At 48.1% G+C, this 19,178-nt stretch overlaps 1 protein-coding gene across 4 annotated transcripts in view; it reads right to left on the bottom strand.

The window, feature by feature from the left end:
• Nucleotides 1-19,178, bottom strand: part of LOC104021497 (uncharacterized) — a 60,033-nt gene that overhangs the window by 3,078 nt on the left and 37,777 nt on the right. For 2 of the 4 annotated variants that reach the window (XM_009475061.2, XM_087775419.1), the window contains one exon: nt 12,360-12,413. The exons of 1 other annotated variant lie outside the window; for it this stretch is intronic. In XM_009475061.2, coding sequence (XP_009473336.1) covers nt 12,360-12,413 — 54 coding nt within the window. The remainder of the gene's footprint in view (nt 1-12,359; nt 12,414-19,178) is intronic. One more of the 4 variants, XM_087775420.1, reaches the window with a different exon arrangement.

Here is a 19,178-nt window from a genome sequence, read left to right as displayed (position 1 = left end):
TTTGCTCCCAGTGTTCAGAGCATGGTCAGAGCAGATCCAGAGTAAGGAGGCCAGAAATACCCATGAACTCCCTGCACCATGTGACAGGACAGAAATGCTGTTCCCCACCAGGCTGTGCTGGGACCTGTGGATCCCAGAGGAATTACGGTGGCAAAGAAGTGATTCCACTCTGTTAAATAGGAAATGTTTTCCATTTACCTCTCGAGAACTTTGTTTTGTTTCTTTCCTTAAGCAAGCAGAAGCACCAACGAGGCAGCTGCTTCACAGACACTCTTTGGCTGCGAGAGGAGGTCTCACTGCTCTGTGCGCCAGCGGAGCATTTAATCATGCTCCTGCAGAGTTCATTCCCCAGGGACAGGTGTGAGCTACCAAGTGCCACGTGCTGGAGAGTTCAGCAGCTCAGAAACTCATGCAAATGTCCCCCACCCTCATCTCACTCCCATCACCGCTGAGAAGGGCTTTACCATTGTTTTCATGGAGGCTGGAAAAAGCCCAGTGAGATCTGGCCTGGGCTCTGGTGTTATGTGCCTCCCTGCTGCCTCTTCTAGGCCTTTCCTAGCAAGACTCCTTGTTTCCCTTGTTCAGTCTTCACTAAGGGACTGTTCCTCAAAGAATTAGGCTTTTTAGGAACAATTACCAACTCTGCTGTCTCCTCTAAGACAGAGGTTCATTTTGCCACTTCAAAGTCAGGTCTATCAGACAGCTGCAACCACATACCAGCACGGCAAGGTGCTGTTTTGATGCCACCTGCCTCTGTCCTGGCTGCGTTTTAACTTGCCATCACAGGACAAGCACATGCAACTTCTCCCAGAAAGCTGCTCAAATTTTCAGGCTTACCCAAACAGCCATGCCAAATTAGAGAGAGCTACGGAAGCGTCCAAGCCAGGCCCCGAGTGCTGCAGTTACTGCAGCAGGATCTGGAAGCCTCTGCCTCCAGGATCGTGGTCACGGCTCGGACCCATGGGGCAGCCCTCATGTCAGAAAGGGCCTCTTTAAAAGCCAGTGCAGGCAGTGTGTTCCTGCCCAGTTGGTACCTCCTCTGCAAATTAAGATGGGCACTTGAGAATGGAAAATGCCAACATGGTGCTTGGCATCAGCTGTACCTGGAGTTTCAGCCAGCAAATCATGCCCTGCTACATCCCCCTGACACCTTGGCCAGCAGCATAAGAAACAAGAGAGGCAGATTTAAGGGCCTTTACTCAATAGCCACCTGCTGTGGGGTTATATATGGTGTGTGCTCTGGCAAGCCTCAGAGCTGGAAGGTAACATAGCAACCCCTATTCAAAGCTAAGGGGCAGAATAAATCAGCACATTTGTCCTTCTCCAGAGCAGAGAAGGTCCCCTGCCAGCACCAAGAGGGAATGGGAACAAAGAACCTGGCAGTCCCCTCCATTTTGAAATGCCAGACAGGATTAGGGAAGGCAGCTGAATCAGTTCATTTCTGGCGGACGGCAGATGGAGAAGAGGCTGGGGAAAGACGGGTCCAGAGGACAGACGAAAGTCATCCACAAAACTCAGCAGGCTTTGGGTGGGAAGGCACCCTGGGGTTTCTCTCTGAGCCTTCTTCTGGGGCCAATGTGTGGGGCAGAGAGCCTTCCCAGGGCACCGCGAGGGAGACGGGCACAGAACAAGGGCTGAGGCAAAGGACGGGAACATGAGAAGACACAGGAGGATGCAGAGATTCACAGGTGGTCAGGCAGCTGCAAGCAGGGCTCCAACTGCACCTGGTCTTGCCTCTTCATCATGGCACCTCTCAAGCAGCCACAAGATGATGGCTGGTTTTCAACAGCACAGCCACCACAACAGCAGGCGAGGGCAGGGTAAGAAGGGCCCTGCATCCAACTGTAGGCAGCAACAGGAGAGGCAGTAATGCAACTGCCATTCCCAATTCATGGGAACACCCTGACCAGTCTGCAGTCATTTATAACCCTGAGCAGTACAGGTCTGTCTTGCACCTACTCCATGATTGACAGGGCAGCACCTCTGCTAGGGACCTTGCTGGAGGAAAGACCAAGCACTGGCACCAAAGCACTCCACTTTCTTATTGCAGAAGAGCATGTTTTCTTTGGAGCTCATATTCTGCTCTAGGGATGACCAGGCCTGATCTGGCTTAGTCCACGACACCATTTGGGATCACAGCATGCGGTGGTCTGGCTCTGATGAGTATCACAAGGCAAAGCTCTGTAGATGTATTCCCAGAAAGAAGACGGATATGGTCGGCTGCCAGAGAGGGGAACACATTCCCCCCACCCTGTTGCCTGGGCCAGCTGCCTCCTTGTAGTCTGGGCAAGTGTCCTAGCCAGCCTGCCCTTCCTCTCGGGCTCCCAGCAGCAGCCTATGACGCCCAGGACATCTCTTTGACTAATGAAGGCTGTTAGAGTTGCTGCTACTGCAGCAGGCCCCCAGAGAGCTTGCCACAAACCTGCCTGACAGCCCCTGCTGAGCAGCCCCAGGCCAGCTCCTGCAGAGGCTCCTTGGAGCACAAACACTCCACGCTTGACATTAAAGGTCGGTGCGTTCACTCTAATGGCATTCAGGCAGCTGGGTAACACACACAAAATGGAGCCTAATATGGGCCCTGTGCTAATGGCAATCATTAACCAGAGCCCTCAATTTGTTAAGCAATGTATTTACACAGCTGGAGAACAGCCTGAGATACAAGCACTCAGCTGCTGGCAGGAGGGCGCATGTGCTCGGATGCACGCTCTGTCACACACACCCATGCTCACTTGCACACACTCACCTGCACTCACGCTCCTCAGGTTCTCCCCAGTGCACATGCCCTTCCCTGGTCACTTGTCCACACCCCTCCATGCACACACAGACCTCCTCCTGACTTGGAAATCACGAGGAGAGCTGTTGCTGCTCATACAGATCTTGTGCACTCACATCATAACTCAAGCCAAGCAGGGCCCGAACTCCACCAGCATCTCGGGGACAGACCAAGGGACCACAGCTCATCACTTGCTCGTACAACTGCCTGGAGCAGAAGGCAGTTTCAGTACCTGCAGACACCCATGCTGCCTCATTGCACGCCTCATTTGAGTTAGATGAGCTCCTAAGGGAGTTAGCTTGCATTAACACGTTTCAAGCAACTATGTGCAGACTGCCTCCATTACACACGCTTGCCAGCATGCACCCAGACACACACTTCTTCCCCTATATACACACGTCTACATATACACTCTTGCAAACCTGTACTGTGGTCACCAATTGCATTATCACCATTAAATATAGGTGGTAAATAAGCAGCCAGGCTTGAAATGTATCTGAAACACATTAACAAAGAAGCACACCTAGAGATGGCACAGATAGCGACTGGATGCTGGTGCCTCAAAGAAGACCAGTGAGATTAAACACTACAGAAGAAATGCAGAATTTCAATCATATTAGCAGCCCTCAGAAAACGGAAAAATGCCCAACTGCTCCATAAATCCATCTGTAACATGATTGTACATTTCAGCAAGGAAAAAATACATACTAAGAAGTTAAACAGGTAAAGGATAAATCTACTAATGCAAACCCACACTCCTCCTAGAAACCCATCCCTTACCCCTGTGAAGTCTGGGAAAATATGTCAAATGCAGATTGTGAAATAACTTAATTTTGGACTCATGATTCCACAGAAGCGCAGTTCTCTTCTCCAGAAAAAGCAAAGGCAAGCACAGCTCCAAGTGTGCTTTCAGCTGTAGGAATGACAATCCCCACAGGAGGGGGGAAATGAAGTTACCTAACACAACAATGTCTTAGAAGGGAGTGGTGTGCTAGGGGTGATACGAAACTAAGCCATGCTTAATACTCTTTGGTCCTCTTTCATAACAGCTCTAGTATCCTGGCAGGATTCAAAATCGGATCAGCTTGTGCACTTTGCCAACCCGTCCCCTACTCAGGGCCAACCCAGCACAGGAGTCCCTTCTTTCCTACCCCAGCAGTTGGGAAATGCTGCCGAGCTCTGTTGAAAGGATGCTGCCTTCCAGTGGTGGATGCCTCTCAGTGGTGGGTGAATGATCCCTTTGCAGTCTGTAGACTCACTTGTTAAAAGTCCTTTGGGATGAAAGGCACCATGTAATTGCAAGTTGTAAAGGCGCATCCGATTCCCACCACCACCCTGTGTGGAAAGGAATAAATCCCCAGAAGAGCCTTGGCAAAGCCGGACGCCTGCCTGTGATGCTGCCTGTTCGTGAGACAGCCGCCTTGCCCAGGAGTGGACAGAGCCAGAGGCAGTACTGATAGGCAGGCAGGGCACAGAGACAGTAAAGGCTGTCTGACTCCACAGTGGAGCACTTTAGAGGTACACCGTTTTTAATTCCGCTTTGCCCTTGGTCCTCTCACCCTTGCCAGGTGGTTAGAAAAGAAACTGGTGACATTTCAACTTCAATGTGTGAAACCATCAGCTATCAGCAAGGGAAGGGGACCCCCAGGCCCACTCCTAGCTACATCTGTAATCCTGGACACAGTCCTGACTGACCAAGGCACTTCCCATCACCTGTGCCTCAGTTTCTCCTGTGTGTAATACGTATACCACAGTCAGGCAGCCAGGGTGAACCAATTAACATCTAGGTGTTGCGACCTTCTGATGAGAGGTGATTTCCTTTCAATTACAGTCTCGCTTCAGGCAGCTTTCAAGAAATAATCGCTGACAAGCAGGACCAGCTCTTCCAGTGGAGCAGCAATTCACATTTAAGTGCTTCTTCATTAATTCCAATAGGGCCTCTGACAATTTATTCCAGTCACAGACCTAGAGCAGCTCAAAGAATAACTTTTCAAAGGCAAACCCCTTCCCTCATGAAAGTCTCTCCTCCGTCCCCAGGTTCATATGCAGTTTAATTTCATGGAATAGCTAAAAGAGACACCATGGCAGAACTTCATTTTAAGACTACTCTTCTCCCTTCTCTTCCAAGAAAAAAAGATCAATTCCAAGCACTGTTCTGACAAGGAAGAACAAAACTTTGCAGTCAGCACTGTTTTTCTGTGTTCTCCATTACCCTTCCCTAAAAGGCTGAAAGGCCTGTCTTCCTCCACCATCAGGCTGCCTAACACCTACTTCCTTCCATGCAACCACATTGCAAAGACCAGTTCAATAGTTTACAAACACATCACTGCTCCCCTTAGAAAGGGAAAAAATAATTTTAAAAAATCTATCAAACATTTGCAAATGTGTGTACAGTTATCAGATAGCTACTACCAGACTTAGAGAGGTGCCACCAGACAGACAACACTGAACTTTTTTGGAAGGTACTTCAAAGGGCCTAGCAAATGCTTGCTGGTCACTTGCCCAAAAGCAGAATTAGGCCAGTTTCAGATACGGGTCCTTGCTGGCACCAGTGTAATAAGCCTTTCTTCTCCTCCCTCTCACATGTCTTTGAGATGTGTCTTTGAGAAAGCTGACTGCAAGCTTTGATTATGCCTGCCTGACAATCTGAAGGAAGAAGGCTTCACAATGAGAAGGGACAGATGGGTCATTCAGAGGGGCAGATTGTCAGTCCTCCCTGGCCAACTTGGGGAACTCACCGCTCCAGGGTCCCAGTGAAGAACATGCTCTGAAGGCCACACAAATCTCTTGGGAACAAGTGAATGAACCCACATCCCCCTACTAGTGAGCTGCATCTCGTCCCCACTTTCTCTCCTTCTGATATGAAATGGCCTGTGCTTCCCCGTACACACCTGCAGCAGTTCCTGCACAGTCCACAGGGTCTGCATGTGTCTGAGTGAGAGGAGGAGCAGGCATGAGAGGAGCTCCAAGCAAACACAGACACAGTCAAGGCACGATCTGGCCCTAAATCTCTCAACTACATCCAAGTAGAGTCCTTAGCAGTTTTGGTCAGTTTTGACACTACCTTGACTCCTTCCTCCCCACCTTTCCTCTTCCAGCCCTCCCTGTGTGGCAGGAGCATCCTCGCTCCAGAGGGATCGCAGCTGCCTGCCCTCACAGTCCTCCTCCCTTCAGGCTGGAAGCCCCAGGTACCATGCTTCTCACAGAGCCGGCGCGTGGTGCGTACTTGGGCATGTGCAGCTTCCAGTTTGCATGAGGCCAGGACAACCCGATTCCCTCCAGCCAGGCAAGCTGGCACAGAGCAGCACGCTGCTTTCAACTTAAAGGGAACCCAAATTAAAACTGCAAAGTGAGTATTAATTACCCTGGCATGAGCAGGCTGCGAACACATGCTGACACAGTGCGCTTGCCTCTGGACAAACCGCCCCAGCCATGGAAGCCAAGCGCAGGAAGTGGGTGTATTATGGGAGAGGTGTGTGGGAAAAGAGGATTACAGCTCTGGGGACTGGAAGAGGGAACGGGAAGAGAGAACGGGTGCCAGGTTCCCACAGTCACACAAAGGGGAGCAGGGAGCAACTGCAGTGGGCCTGGATGAAGTGGTAAAAGATGTGGTTGACCTGCCATCTTGAACCTGAAGCTCTGCCAGAAAACAGTGGCTGAGCTGCTGTGACCCTCTACCATCCCCTATACTCCTCTCTCTCTGCTCTATCACCCAGGTGTGACCCAAAAGTCACTAAATCTGTCCCCTGGAACCACAGTGCCACCAGCCATAGCCACCACCGACACACAGGGCTGTCCCAGGAGCAGCTGGTCACTGGGCTGCACCTCGGTTCTAACCTCCTTTCTACCCCTCCCCACCCGCCCCCATCCTTAAACCAGACCCACAACCCATATCAGACCACAAAGCAAGGACAGCGCTGAAAATAGGATGTCAGCCTCCTGACTCACCAGTCACTCACTATTTTCATGGTGCTGTCTGGATTACAGAGCTCTTGGTTAATCCACAATGTCTATTCTGCAAACACTTAAATGATTTAACGGGTGCAAGGGCATACATGGCAGGAATTTATGAAAAGCAGGCACCAATAAAAATTCTTTTCTTTAAGGAAGCAGAGAGAGAGACATGACAGTCCCTCTTCTGGCTGCTACGGACAGGCTGAAGGCCAGTTAGCCTTTGCCATGAAATCCAATAAAAGCAATGCTAAATAAAATAACGTCTGGAGCCAGATGTTTGGGATAGTTTTTTAAGAGGCATTAGCACCTTGGCTACACTGGATCCTTCCCCACACTGAGGAAACTCTGGACAAAGTCTTTTGTCAAGAATTATTCAGACCAAGCGCTGGGGTTCTCCAGGGCCAGCTATCACTGCACAGAGACCTTCAGCAGGCAGCTCGGTGGCTGGGTTGGGAGGAGCATGGGGGGAGCTGCTTTCCCCAATAAGCAAATGGATATTCATGCTCTCACTTAACAGAGGACCGTCTCCATTTTGCTCAGCAGAGATGTGCCCATCAACAGGGGACAAGAGCCCACGTAGGGAACTGGAGTGCTAAAATCTCCATGAGGGGCCTCTGCCCAGCAAATAACCCAAGGATGCAGACTGGCCAGGGAGATGAGTCTCTCTTGTTGCTTCTAAAGGGCAGGTTAAGATTTAGGCACTCAGTCACATACTAAAGACAACCAGGAGGGTTTGACAAACTGTTAGCAAGCTGCAGTTTGGGATCCCTGCTGCCCAAGATGTCAGAGATGTTTAGACTGCATGATATGGTACGAATAAGGACCCAGATCAAGGAATGTGGTTTGAAGATCAAAGCCCAGACTTCAGTTCTCCTCACACTGTCTCTCTTTGGGCAAGTCACATTCTCTGCTGGTTTCTCGGTTTGACTCGCCCTGAAATTGCAATCATGATGTTTATTTGCCCCTGGGATGTTATATTTAGCAATGCTTGCAAAGCACCTTGGAAGCCTGTGATGGAAGGGGCAACATATATGTGTGTGTATACATACATGTATGTAGACACACACAAAAAGTCTTCTGATTTTTTAGAAATCTTTACTTCTTGCTGTGCACCCAGAACCAGTATGCCTTGGATTATTGAATAGCTCAGATGTCTGCCAAGAAGTCTCAAGCCAGCATATCTCCTGCTCAGCTCCAAGCTGAAAAGGTCCCTTGTTTTAGGAAAAGAAAACCCAGCATGTTTCTGCAGTGGCCTTTTAGGATGCAGACGCAAAAGATAAGAGACAGGGAAGTCATTCCAGGGATCTGGCCCCTGTCCAAGCAGAGGGTGTTCTCAACATTGATAAGATCAAGGCAAACACACAAGAGGTTTATGTTCCGATTTAAAATTCTTATTTTATTTTTACATAGCAGAAAACATCTCTCTGATCAGCCAGGTTATCAGATTGGCCTTGAAATCCTTACTCCCTCTCTGCCTGCCCCAACAAGAGCTCTCGAGATACCCAGGGGCTTGCCAGTCGTGTCTTCTGCCCACCTACTGCTGCTGAGATAAGCCCAGCTCCACTGATCCCATTCAGAGACTGCATGTAGGAGTTTGTGAAGGAAGAACAAGCACGGGACTAGATGACAGACTTGTAACCCTCATCCCAAAAGGGGCTAGAGAACTGAAGACTTGTGGTGTTATAGAAAGACTCTAGAAGATGAGTCTCTGCATTCAGAGCTGGCTACAGCTGACCAAGCCTGGTCCAGGGCAGAAGCAGTTACACCTCATGAGCATGTGCTCATGCAGTCATCCTCCTTCCAGCGCTAAGGAAGAGTCTCCATGCAACACCCGACTGCACCACGCAAACGTGCTCTGAATGCTAAAATACCCACCCACATGTGTGCGGCCCTCTCGCCCACACCTAGCACCTTGCTTCCACTTATAGACGCCACACTGGCTGACACTTTAGGGCACAAGTGACCAGGTCTGCACACACACATTGCCCACCTCACTGTGCAACACCCGTGTAGGCCCACGCCTACCCCTCACCTTGCACTGACACGTGCTATGCTACATGTATCTATTATGCACAAATCCATACTTCATACAGAGGCTGTCACCTCCAATTTATCTCTGCTCGCCTGCCTGCAGGGGCTGATTCTCCTGTTCCATTATCCTCTACTGGGGGGAACAGAAGGGAGATTTTTTTTAATATTATTTTCTCTTCACTGTAGGCCCTGACCTCTCACAGCTGCTATTCCTGAAAACATTTCAGACACGACTGAGCTGCTTCACATTTGGGAAGTTTATTAATCTCTGCCTTAATCTGCCTAGGTTCTTAGACTTGTCACATCACTGTCCCATCATCCCGCTTAAGAAGAACTGCTGAGCAAGTGGAAAGGCTGTAGCTAACTCCACTTAAGTTGGCCCATGGAAAGCTGAAGTACAGGGGACAACGACAAGGTGGCACCTTAATGTTAAAACAGCACGCGGAAAAGCAAAACCCAGACTATGTCACCTGCTTGAGAGGCTCCCAAGGACCATGAACATTTCCAAGGGCTGAAACGGTGTTTCAGTGCCAGAGGGCAAAGACAGTGCCCCTCCATCTCACCTTCCCATGGGAGACACTTCCAGCAGAAGAGGGAGGAAGAGCATAGCTGGGGTGATGCATGAGAGTGCATCACCTTGTGTTCTGACATGCCAGCAAGGCTCCGACATGTCAAGGCAACCAAAATATCAGTCAGGAGGAGAGTATTTTTAAAAGCACGCATTATCTCACAACTACATGAGACACTGTCCTCAGCAAGAACAGGATGAAAATGCTTCATTGATGTTACTAGCAGGTCACTGTCATCATCATCCTTGCACAGGAGGGAATAAGCATAATCCTTCAAGCTATTCAGCAGCAGAAGAACGGGCGGAGAAAGCAGGGATCTTTGCTTCAAACCCCTAGCATAAATCATTAGGTAGCCTGCCTGCTCCTCGGATCAGTACACTCACTACACCTCCATCCAGTTGTAGGCTGTCTGGATGCCACTGCCCACCTCAGTTCAGAAAAAGACTGCATGCTCTTTACCTATGCTGAAACAGGAGGACTTGTGCATCAGGCTTCTCGGGGCTACAGCAACACAAGCAAACTAGTTCACATGGTGATGTTTCCTGTTCAGACACACACAGTTGCCTGGTTCCTCCTGTAACAGCTCATCAACCCATTTGCTATGAGAGTTCTGTCTTCATTTCTTCCACCCTCACCATAATGGCGAAGTCCCAACACTGAACCTGTGCCACCAGACCCTCAGCAACAGAGAACCAAGGCGCTCTATTTGCCTCCTGCCATCATCCTTTGCAAAAAGGTCACATTCACAAGGGCCTCAGAACAGCCCTCCTAAGTGAACTAAGGTCCTTGGTGTGCTCCAACTCCATTACTGAGTGCTGCGCAAGAGCCAGGAATCAGAGAATGGTTGAGGTTGGCAGGCACCTCTGGAGATAGTCTAGTTCAACCCCCCTCCTCAGAGCAGGGTCAGCAGGAGCACGCTCCCCAAGACAGTGTCCTGGCATGCTTTGAATATCTCCATGGACAGAGACTCCGCAGTTTCTCTGGGGAACTGAATTTCCCGTGTTTTAACTTGTGCCCGTTGCCTCTTGTCCTGCTGCTGGGCAACACTAAGAAGGAATCCTGTGCCAAGCATGTCTTACTGGCTGGATTGAGGTTTCCTTTTATATGATGAGAGCACAGCATCATCCTTCAGAGGTATCGACCTCTCTCAGCTGCTGCCAGAGCAGAGGCACCTCAGCAAGGTATTCTGCCAGGGATCTGCTGCCTCCTTTCTAAGCTGGGTACACAGAAGTGGGCATTTGCAAGCATTTGAAAAATGGAAGCAAAAATGCTTCTTTACCTAACAGCTCTGCCATCACGACAGACCAACATGAGACTGTGAAGTATCATATGCTATTGTCATGGAAACCACACGAGCACCTCAGGTAGAGACGCACTGCCCCAGCTCGGCAAGGCTGGCCAGAGAAGCGCGGATTCTGTGCCATCTGTCAGAAGGGTGTGCTCTCAGTTTCTTCTGTTTATTTTAGTGTGAGCTGACATGGGCTCAGTAGGCAGCAAAGGGATAATTCTGCCTCTCAGATTCTCCAGAGGCACAAGAGTAGGCCACAATAATGAGCTCAAGGTGTCAGGGGAAACCACCCCACCGAGGTGTCACTGAAACCCCAGGGACTAGGGGATTGCCACCAAGCAGCACTGGAAATAGCTGTAGTCCAGGGTCACCCAGAAGAAACAGTGAAAGCACGTGGGGCAGGGATAAAGGAAGGTGATAAACAAGTTGCACTAAAACATCGCAGCAGGATTAGACTGTTGGTACGTCTGAAGGACTGGCACAGTCTCGGGAGAGCTCACAGGCGGAGGCAGCTCCACTGAAAACAATCCAGGCAGGAGCACAAGAAAATACATGTCAGGATTAATTGTGCAATCAGAAGTATCAGGTCACTGTGGGGCTGCTTGGAAGACAGGACTGAAGTGCCCTGGCAGAAGTCATATGAGGAGTTGGAGAAATACCATCCAGCTCTGCACAAGGCTCTAGCCAGGCCTACCTGCTCCCCCTCCTCTCAAATAAAGCAGTGACGGGCAGGGGCACCCAACGGCACACCCATAAACAGTAGCGCTTCTGGGTACACAAAAGCTTCAGTCCCATTTCCTGCTGGACAAGGTGTAAACCCTGAAGGATCCTGGTCTGCCATTCATCCCTCTTATAAGGCATCACTGCTGGCTACAATTACTGCAGTGAAAGTAGTAGTTTTACCACAAAGGATATCTGTTTTCTTTACCCTGACCTGATTTCGCCTGTGTATCTCAAATGTGGAGAATCATATGGGCTCAGTGGGCTGAGGCACTTATTGTGGCTGCAATGTGCAAGGTCACGCGCACATCTTCCACAGCACCAAACAGCACTGACCGAAAGATAGCCAAGGTACCCACAAAGGAGACGGGCTGGCTGAAGAGCCAGGGGATGGGGTACTAGAGACAGACTCAGAGGTGCAGACAGCACAAACTGCAAGCAGGAGAGTTGAGCAAACCTAGCCCTGCTAGGTGTGCGTGCACTCAAGAATAGGAGATGCTCAGACACTGCAGTGTCATCCTAGCTGCAAAGGCATCCAAGCAATCTAGCTCTCACCTGCCACCATCCAGTCCCACATCCCATACAGTTCTACAGACATCAGTGCACCACGCAGGTATAGTCCCTTTTCTGCAGCTATCTACCAGTACTTCTCACCCCTACTGAACACCACTTGTTACCTCAGATCAGCACTTCCCTTGGTCAAAAAGGATCCAAATGACACCCTACAGGTCAGCTATGTGTAACTGTACGAGCTCATAGCAGGGGATGTAGACTTTCACTCCAAGGAAGCTTTGAACCTATAGGCCCCAAAAATGGAAAAGCCGATGTATTATTAGCCTCGTCAGCACCTAACCTAAATCACAACTACAGTCTATACTCCAGACTAGCAACTTTTGCTATGCAGCTGATCAAGCCACAGGAAACCTCCAGAAAAAATCTTCTGGGTGTAGATGTTCAAAGAGAATCACCACATTTAGATATATGTGGAAAGGTGAAGGAACTGCACCAGAAAAGGGCAACTTACACGAATTTTAATAACTCTAGTCTTCGCTCCACAATTCTTCTTGAGCAGCATCTTCTGAAAGAGAAGTAGAATCCAGGGATTAGTAGCAGTAGCATGAGGGAACAGAGAGAGGGAGGTTGTAGGGAGTCTCTTTTCATCAACATTTAATTAGCAAACAAGATGGACAGATGGTTAAGTGAGATATGAAAGACTAAGAATTAGCAGAGGTGGTCATCAAGTAATCAACCTCATCTGAGACTGTCTCACCCAACCTCCACAGAGTCCTTTGGCAGTGGCTGATAACCTGGGTTTTGAAAGAAAGTACAAGAAATTCCACAGAGAAAGAGATGGAACAACTACCTAAAAGGAAATTTCTTCCTAATTTCTGTCAATTAGTGGTTAGACTCTGTCCTGAAGCAGGTGAATTTATCTTCCTTTCATGAAGAAAAAAAATAGCCTATTTAATGTAACTGTGGATGTTCCCATTATTTATTTTCATTATGTTTATTTATTTAGAATTAAAAAACAAGGTAAAAAGTACTTGCCAAGAGTACTAAATCCCTTTGCCATATACTGTAAGAGCCATTAAAGTTGTCGTAACATATGAACCGCACAACTTAGCAAACAGGATATACTTCAAACAGCAATTACTCTGTGTAACTACAGAAATAAACAGGTGAGTTGCAGCTCTATCCCCGTTCTGAGGCAGCACTTTGAAAACTGGCAAGTGAATAAAATCATTCTTTCCCCTCAAAAAAACATCCAAAAAGTCACTCAAAGTGGAAAAACAAGGCTTCAAGAGAGAACAGTTTTTCCATAAAAAAATACTTCAACTACATTTTTTCATAGTGAAAAACTTGGTGGTGGAGGCATGTCAGGAAGAAACTTGTCCATCAGCTTTTGAAAGAAATAATAGATTTTCCTATCTCCTGACTGTTTTCTACCCTTTTGCAGTTTGAAAGCTGTGTGAAGTGTGGGGAAACACTTCCCCCCCCCCGCCCCGCATGCTTTAAGAAAGCAACTGATGTGTTTTTTCAGATTAAGTTCTTAATGCAGAAGACCTGTGGAAAGCCATCCTACCATCTTACCAATATGGATGGTAAATAGTGAGACCTTTCTACTTCCTCTGTCCTTTCATTTGTAGTCTTCCTGCTTCTTCCAATAGAAGACAAGATAAAAGAAACACAACAAAGAGAGCCTTGGAAATTCAGAAAGTTAAAAAAAAAAAAAAACCAAAACCAAAATTCACAAACAACCCCCCAAAACCTCAGAAGAAAAGAAACCACCAAAACTGAAGACAGTGCTCAGATGAAAGTATATTATTTTTCCAGTAGAAAATACTGCTGGAGGGGTGAGAGGAGAAGTCCCACTCCTCCACCACCTTCTGTCATTCATGAGCAAGTCTTCGCAGTGCCAATCCACACAGCTACCCAAAACTTGAAGAGGGGGTTGGAGACCTACCCACTGTTTCTACGCACACCAGCCTCTTGGATCTAAAAATCCAGCCCTCAGCACCCTCACAGCCTACTTACATGCCTGGAAAAGAGATGGGCACTGCAACAAGTCTTGAAACTTGTACGTGGGTAGTTCGGGCCAGGAGGAAAGTGCTTTTCAGCATCCAAGCATGCACGGGGGAGAAGGAAGGTGCTGCAAGGATTTTGAGCTTTTTCTCTTAATCGTTTTGCAGGTGAATCCTAATGCTGCCTTTGCTATTCATCAAAGGGCTCAACAGTAGAATTGCCTGATGCCTCTACCCCCAGGTCTGACCTGTCAGCACAGCACCAAGGTTTCTAACCTGAAAGGACCCAACAGGTCTTTGCACAGACCAGGTAGAAGGAGACAAAGGGAACTGCTGAACTGAACTAACCCAAGCCTGTGCTGTCCAACTGAGCAATTAATTCTCTGGGAATTCTGATAAAACAACATGGGGCTCCGTCCCCAGCCAGGCTGCAAGGCAGTTATTGTAAGGCTGGCATTTACTGTGAGGTTACTGCCTTTCTTAAGACCCCTCTGCAACCACACAATGAAAAAGACTGTGGAGAAGGGAGACCTTGGTGGGGCTGAGAAACCCCAGGAGTGCAGGGAAGGGCAAAGTGAGGAGTTGTGAGGTCTTACAAAGCTTTGGTCTCTCTGTAAGCTTTTCTTCTAGACTGCTGTGAAATGTTGGCTGGTGGGGATGAGTTAGGATAAGCTAGACAGCTCAAGCCACAAGCCCACTGGTGGGATAAAATGTGCGAGACAAAGCAGGGTCAAGCAATGAAAGTGAATCGGGACTCTGGATTTCGAGCCCCATCCTTTAGGAGAGCACTGTTGCAGCAGGACATACCCTGCCGCATCCCATTTGACTACAAGCTGTGTGACTTTGGGCAACTCTCAGCTTCTCTAGGCTGCTGTAAAGCTGAGCTTTACAGTCGTACTTGGCTGAACCTCCAAGGATGGAGCGAGGCTGTGACACCAAACTCTACAGTGCCTCGGTAGCACCACAGGATCCCCTGCTGAAAAGGGAGAAGTATCTTTAAACACAATTCTGTCAGCCAGGGAGCAAGTACAACACCTTCCAGTACAGTCCAGCGAGGTCCAATGCCTAGCAAGGTCCCGTCCACAGATCCCCTGGTGACTCCATCGAGGTGCAACAAAACACATTATTTCCCAACTACAAATTAGCAGAGGCAGCAAGACCTTAAATTTACTCATCCTGGCCTTCTATTAAAATGCATAGGGAGGAACAACAGACAGCAATTACAAGAAGATGACAAAGACTGACTGAAAAGTTTGAACTAGCCTGTGGGTGGATGGACAACCAGCCAGACTCTACCAAGAGGAATTCAAGTGCTCAGCTGTATCCCAAGTCCTACGCTTCTGGCAGAACACAGAGGTGCTCTTTTAGCGATGCCGTTGTGATGAGTTTTAATCATATGAGGATCTTACCACTATTTGCACTATTGCTACAGTTCAAAGAGGTTGCATTGTGCAGCAAGAGCAGGATGCTCTACATAACAATTTTTGTTAGTTAGTAGTGATCTCTGGCATGCCTCTTGATGGACTTAGTAGTAAAATGAAAACATGACATCCCCTCATCTGCAGGCTGTAAAACTGGACCATAAACCTCAGCAGAGGAAGTTCTCGAACTGCTGGGTTTTCCTACTTCCACTTAGGCTGGAAGGGGAGCAAGACCACTTGTGCTGCACTCTTCCAGCTTCACTGCAAGGGTCCAAGAACATCATAAGAGACAAAACAGAGGGAGGGAGAGAGAGAGAGCAAGCCAGCCACATGATTCTGCAGCTGAGAATGAATAGAAGGCCAGTTATCAAATGTTATCTTATTTAATCAAGTTGCTTCCACCTCACTTGCAGCCACACGCTCTCTGCACCCAGCACAGTAAAGCCATGCTTTACAAAAAGTCAGTCAAGCATCTTTGTATGGCTTTCCATCCCTTGGTTTTCCCTTTCCTTGCCAAACCTGAGCACAGACTTTCAGACGGGGAAGCTAAAACGCTGTGCTGCCTAGCAACAGCCAGGGACTTTCCACAGCAGCCTCTCCTCATCCTCCCTCTGGAGACCTCCACATCACAAGCCAGCCACGAGATGCAGCAACTCATTAACTCCTATTTACATAGATACAAGGCAGAGCTGAAATAACATTTATTTGGCTACATGATTTGCAGCAGCCTAAAGCCAGGGGGAATGTCCTATAAGAAAGGTGACACATTTGGTTTAGTAACCCTGGGATTATTCCTAACTACCAGGCCAATCTGGAAGTGCAGTTTTATTTCCTCAAGTTATTTTTTGGGAACTATGACAAGAAGAGCAGCAGAGATTTGCCAAAGGTCATGGAGAATGTTAGCAGCATAGCTGAGAATAAACCTTAGGGTTTGGTTTCTGAGACTTTCTTCCACCTGCAGAAAAGGAAATGGAAGAAAAAGAGGCAGCGTCTGTGCTCAGCCTCCCTATTTCAATCAAAAAGTCCCTCCTGTTGGTCTCCGACAGAACTGCTGGCATCAGAGCTGAAACCTACAGCTTGGGAACACTATTACTTGCACGAAGGAAAGTTTATTTTATGATCTGCTGTGGCTTCTACTTAAAAGGAGGAAATGACATGACTAAGGAAACGTGGAAAGTCTTTTTGAGGGCACAAGAGTTATGCCTCACTCTAAAAATCAGGCTGAATTGGAACATTTTAGGGTTAAACTCCCAGAAAACAGCAGAATCAGTTGAGCTTAAGAACCCTCCCACCAATCTCACCTCCTATTATACAAATACTCTGCTCATAACCCTGTGACTTTCTCCGTCCTGGACCTGGATTCAAAAGAAAGTTGCAGGGACTGGAAGTGATCACTTAGAGGGTTACATATTTACTGAATGACATGCAGTAATGAACCCCTGAACTGTCATGCGTGGCTTTGCTGTACATCACTGCCACATCAAAATAGCACATTAAGAGCAGAGATGAACCACCACCCCTGCTTGTCTCAGAGCACAGCCCTCTAGTCCAGCCTTGCTTCAGGGGACATCTCCGATTAAGCAGTAGTGCTCCAGGTCTTCTAACGCAGACTTGAGCAGTTCTGAACTAACCCAGACGGTAAGTGGTGCAAGCAAGTATTTGGTTATGCACACAAGCTATTGTATCTGGAACAATTGTATACAAACTGCATCATCCAGATGATTGTAATATATATTAACAAACAAAATACAGGTATTCTTAATGCAAGGTCATTCTAGGCATAGTGAAATCCTCAAGAAGGATGAACTTATGTCACACTACTGCAGTTCAAAAATAAATATTTAAAACTCTGGCAATGAACAGTTTAAAGGCAAGCATCACAGCTTAGTTTTAAAATATTTAAGAGTTTGAACAATCTCTTAAATCAGTGTACAATGCAAAATATCAGCTTGTATATTAATAAACACCTTTCATCTTACATCTGCTTTTTATATGCATGTTTATTTTTAGAATGGTTTCATTTTCACTACCTCCACAGGACAAAACAACAGCTCTTCTGTCTACTGGTGTTTTTTTTAAATTATTATTTATTTAATTTTATTATCTGGTTGTAGTTTCAAACCTAAGGGCCTGTCTAGAGTTGGATGCAGTTTAACTACTACCATTTCTCTCAAACCAGTTTAGACTATTTCATGCAAGAGAGCACAGGAACTCTCAGTTCAACTTAAGTCATCATTTAATTTACAATAAATCAGCACACTTCAAATGCTACATACTGACATACAATCAGCTTGTTATGACTTAAGAATTTTGCAGCTATTTTCACTTGTTTAATGAAAAAGATATAAAAATTTTTAAAGAGCCTATATTCAGTAACTGGGCTGCACCTTGACCCAAAGACCAGACTTTTAGAAGAACACCAAGCAGGCCAGAAGTCTGCCTTTCATTAGTTTTGCTGAGGACCCTCCACAGAAGGGCTGGTGCACTTTGACTGAAGGTATGGTTGGGTCTGTCACTTGTTGACCTCTTAAAGCTCTTGACAGGATACAGTTTAAAGCAGTCCAAGTTTTAAGAAAAAGTCTCCTCAGCTCCATAACTCTTGTTTTACTTCCATGCTGTTAACCCTACCAGCCAGTTTCCCAGTTGTCCAAAGTCTTCCAAGGAACAAGACAGACCAAGCTTGAATGTCTAGCACAGAAAATAAATATAGAAACAGACTGATGATGTTGCTTTGTTTGTTCAGAAAAGGAACCAAAAGAAGAAACATTACAATGTGAGGAGAAACTGCACTTTAAGTCATAGCAGAAGGCTGATGCGAAGGGAGAAATCATGCCCAGTGATGTGATGTCCATAAAGAGAAAAAATGACAGCAAGGCAGTGAGGCAGCTCCATGGCCCAATGAGCAGAGAGCTGAAGGGGCCTCAACAAGGAGGTGAAGCAGACGCTGGTGCAGAGGCAACACCAATGTGTGAGCTCTGGCCCAACGCCACTCTCAGGGCACCCACCGAGCTGGCCAGGGGAGCATGGCCCCATGGCCCTTCTCTCCTGGGAAGGCATTTGAGAGCAAGGAGCCTGCTTGACCTCCTTCCCTATGAGCCCTCAGAGCCGGGTTTAGGCCAGGAGGAGCAGCCTTCCCCACCAGCCGGCTGCCGAACAAAGCCTGTCCCCTGCCCCACCACTGCTCAGGCAGGGAGAGTGTGCGGAGGGTTAAGGCGCAGGGCAGGGGCGCAGCTGCAGCGCAGTGGGCAGATGAGGTCAGGGCGCTGCACAAAGTGGCTATTGTGCAGCACGCTGCGGCTGCAGGCTTCTGCTTGACCGAGTCCCACCTACGTCCCACAGTGTGGCATGGGGCAGACAGCCCAGGAGGCCACAGGCCCACAGCTGCTAGCCACCAGAGAGCAGGGAGACACAGACACAGAAGAACCAGCAGCAGCCTCATGCTACCAATGAAGTGGGTGATTTTGGCAGGGCCCTTTTTACAGCACAGGCTGAATTAAAGGAAGGGGATCAGGTACCCCCAAAGGCAGCACTCCCACAACCCAGGCATGAAACCTTGCAAGGCCCCAGCCAGAGCTCAGCAGCAAGGCTGAAGCTTTTGGTGCCTCCTCAACCCAACAGCTCCAGACACCTCCAGGCTAAAATGCCGCAAGCCCAGTGCCCTCTGCTTTTGCAGGCATCTCCCACCCAGGCAAGCAGCGCTCTGTGCCCACGCAGCAGGGTGCGAGGGAGCCAGGCCGTGGCTCCTGTCCTTTCACCAACATGGTGATGGGTACTCTGCAAGGGGCAAAGCTGGATCTGCCCTCCCGATCGGTTTAGGAGGATAACAAGCAAAAAAACTTTTAAAGCTATTTTGTACGTTGACTTTGGACTGGGTTTTTAAATTCCTTGGCACTGAGCAGT

The sequence above is a fragment of the Nipponia nippon genome, unplaced genomic scaffold (genome assembly GCF_047370975.1).
Source record: "Nipponia nippon isolate SJK-2023a ecotype South Korea unplaced genomic scaffold, ASM4737097v1 scaffold_4, whole genome shotgun sequence".
Lineage (NCBI taxonomy): Eukaryota > Metazoa > Chordata > Aves > Pelecaniformes > Threskiornithidae > Nipponia > Nipponia nippon.
The sequence above is the reverse complement of the archived record's forward strand: the minus strand, read 5'-3'. Positions and strand labels throughout refer to the sequence as shown.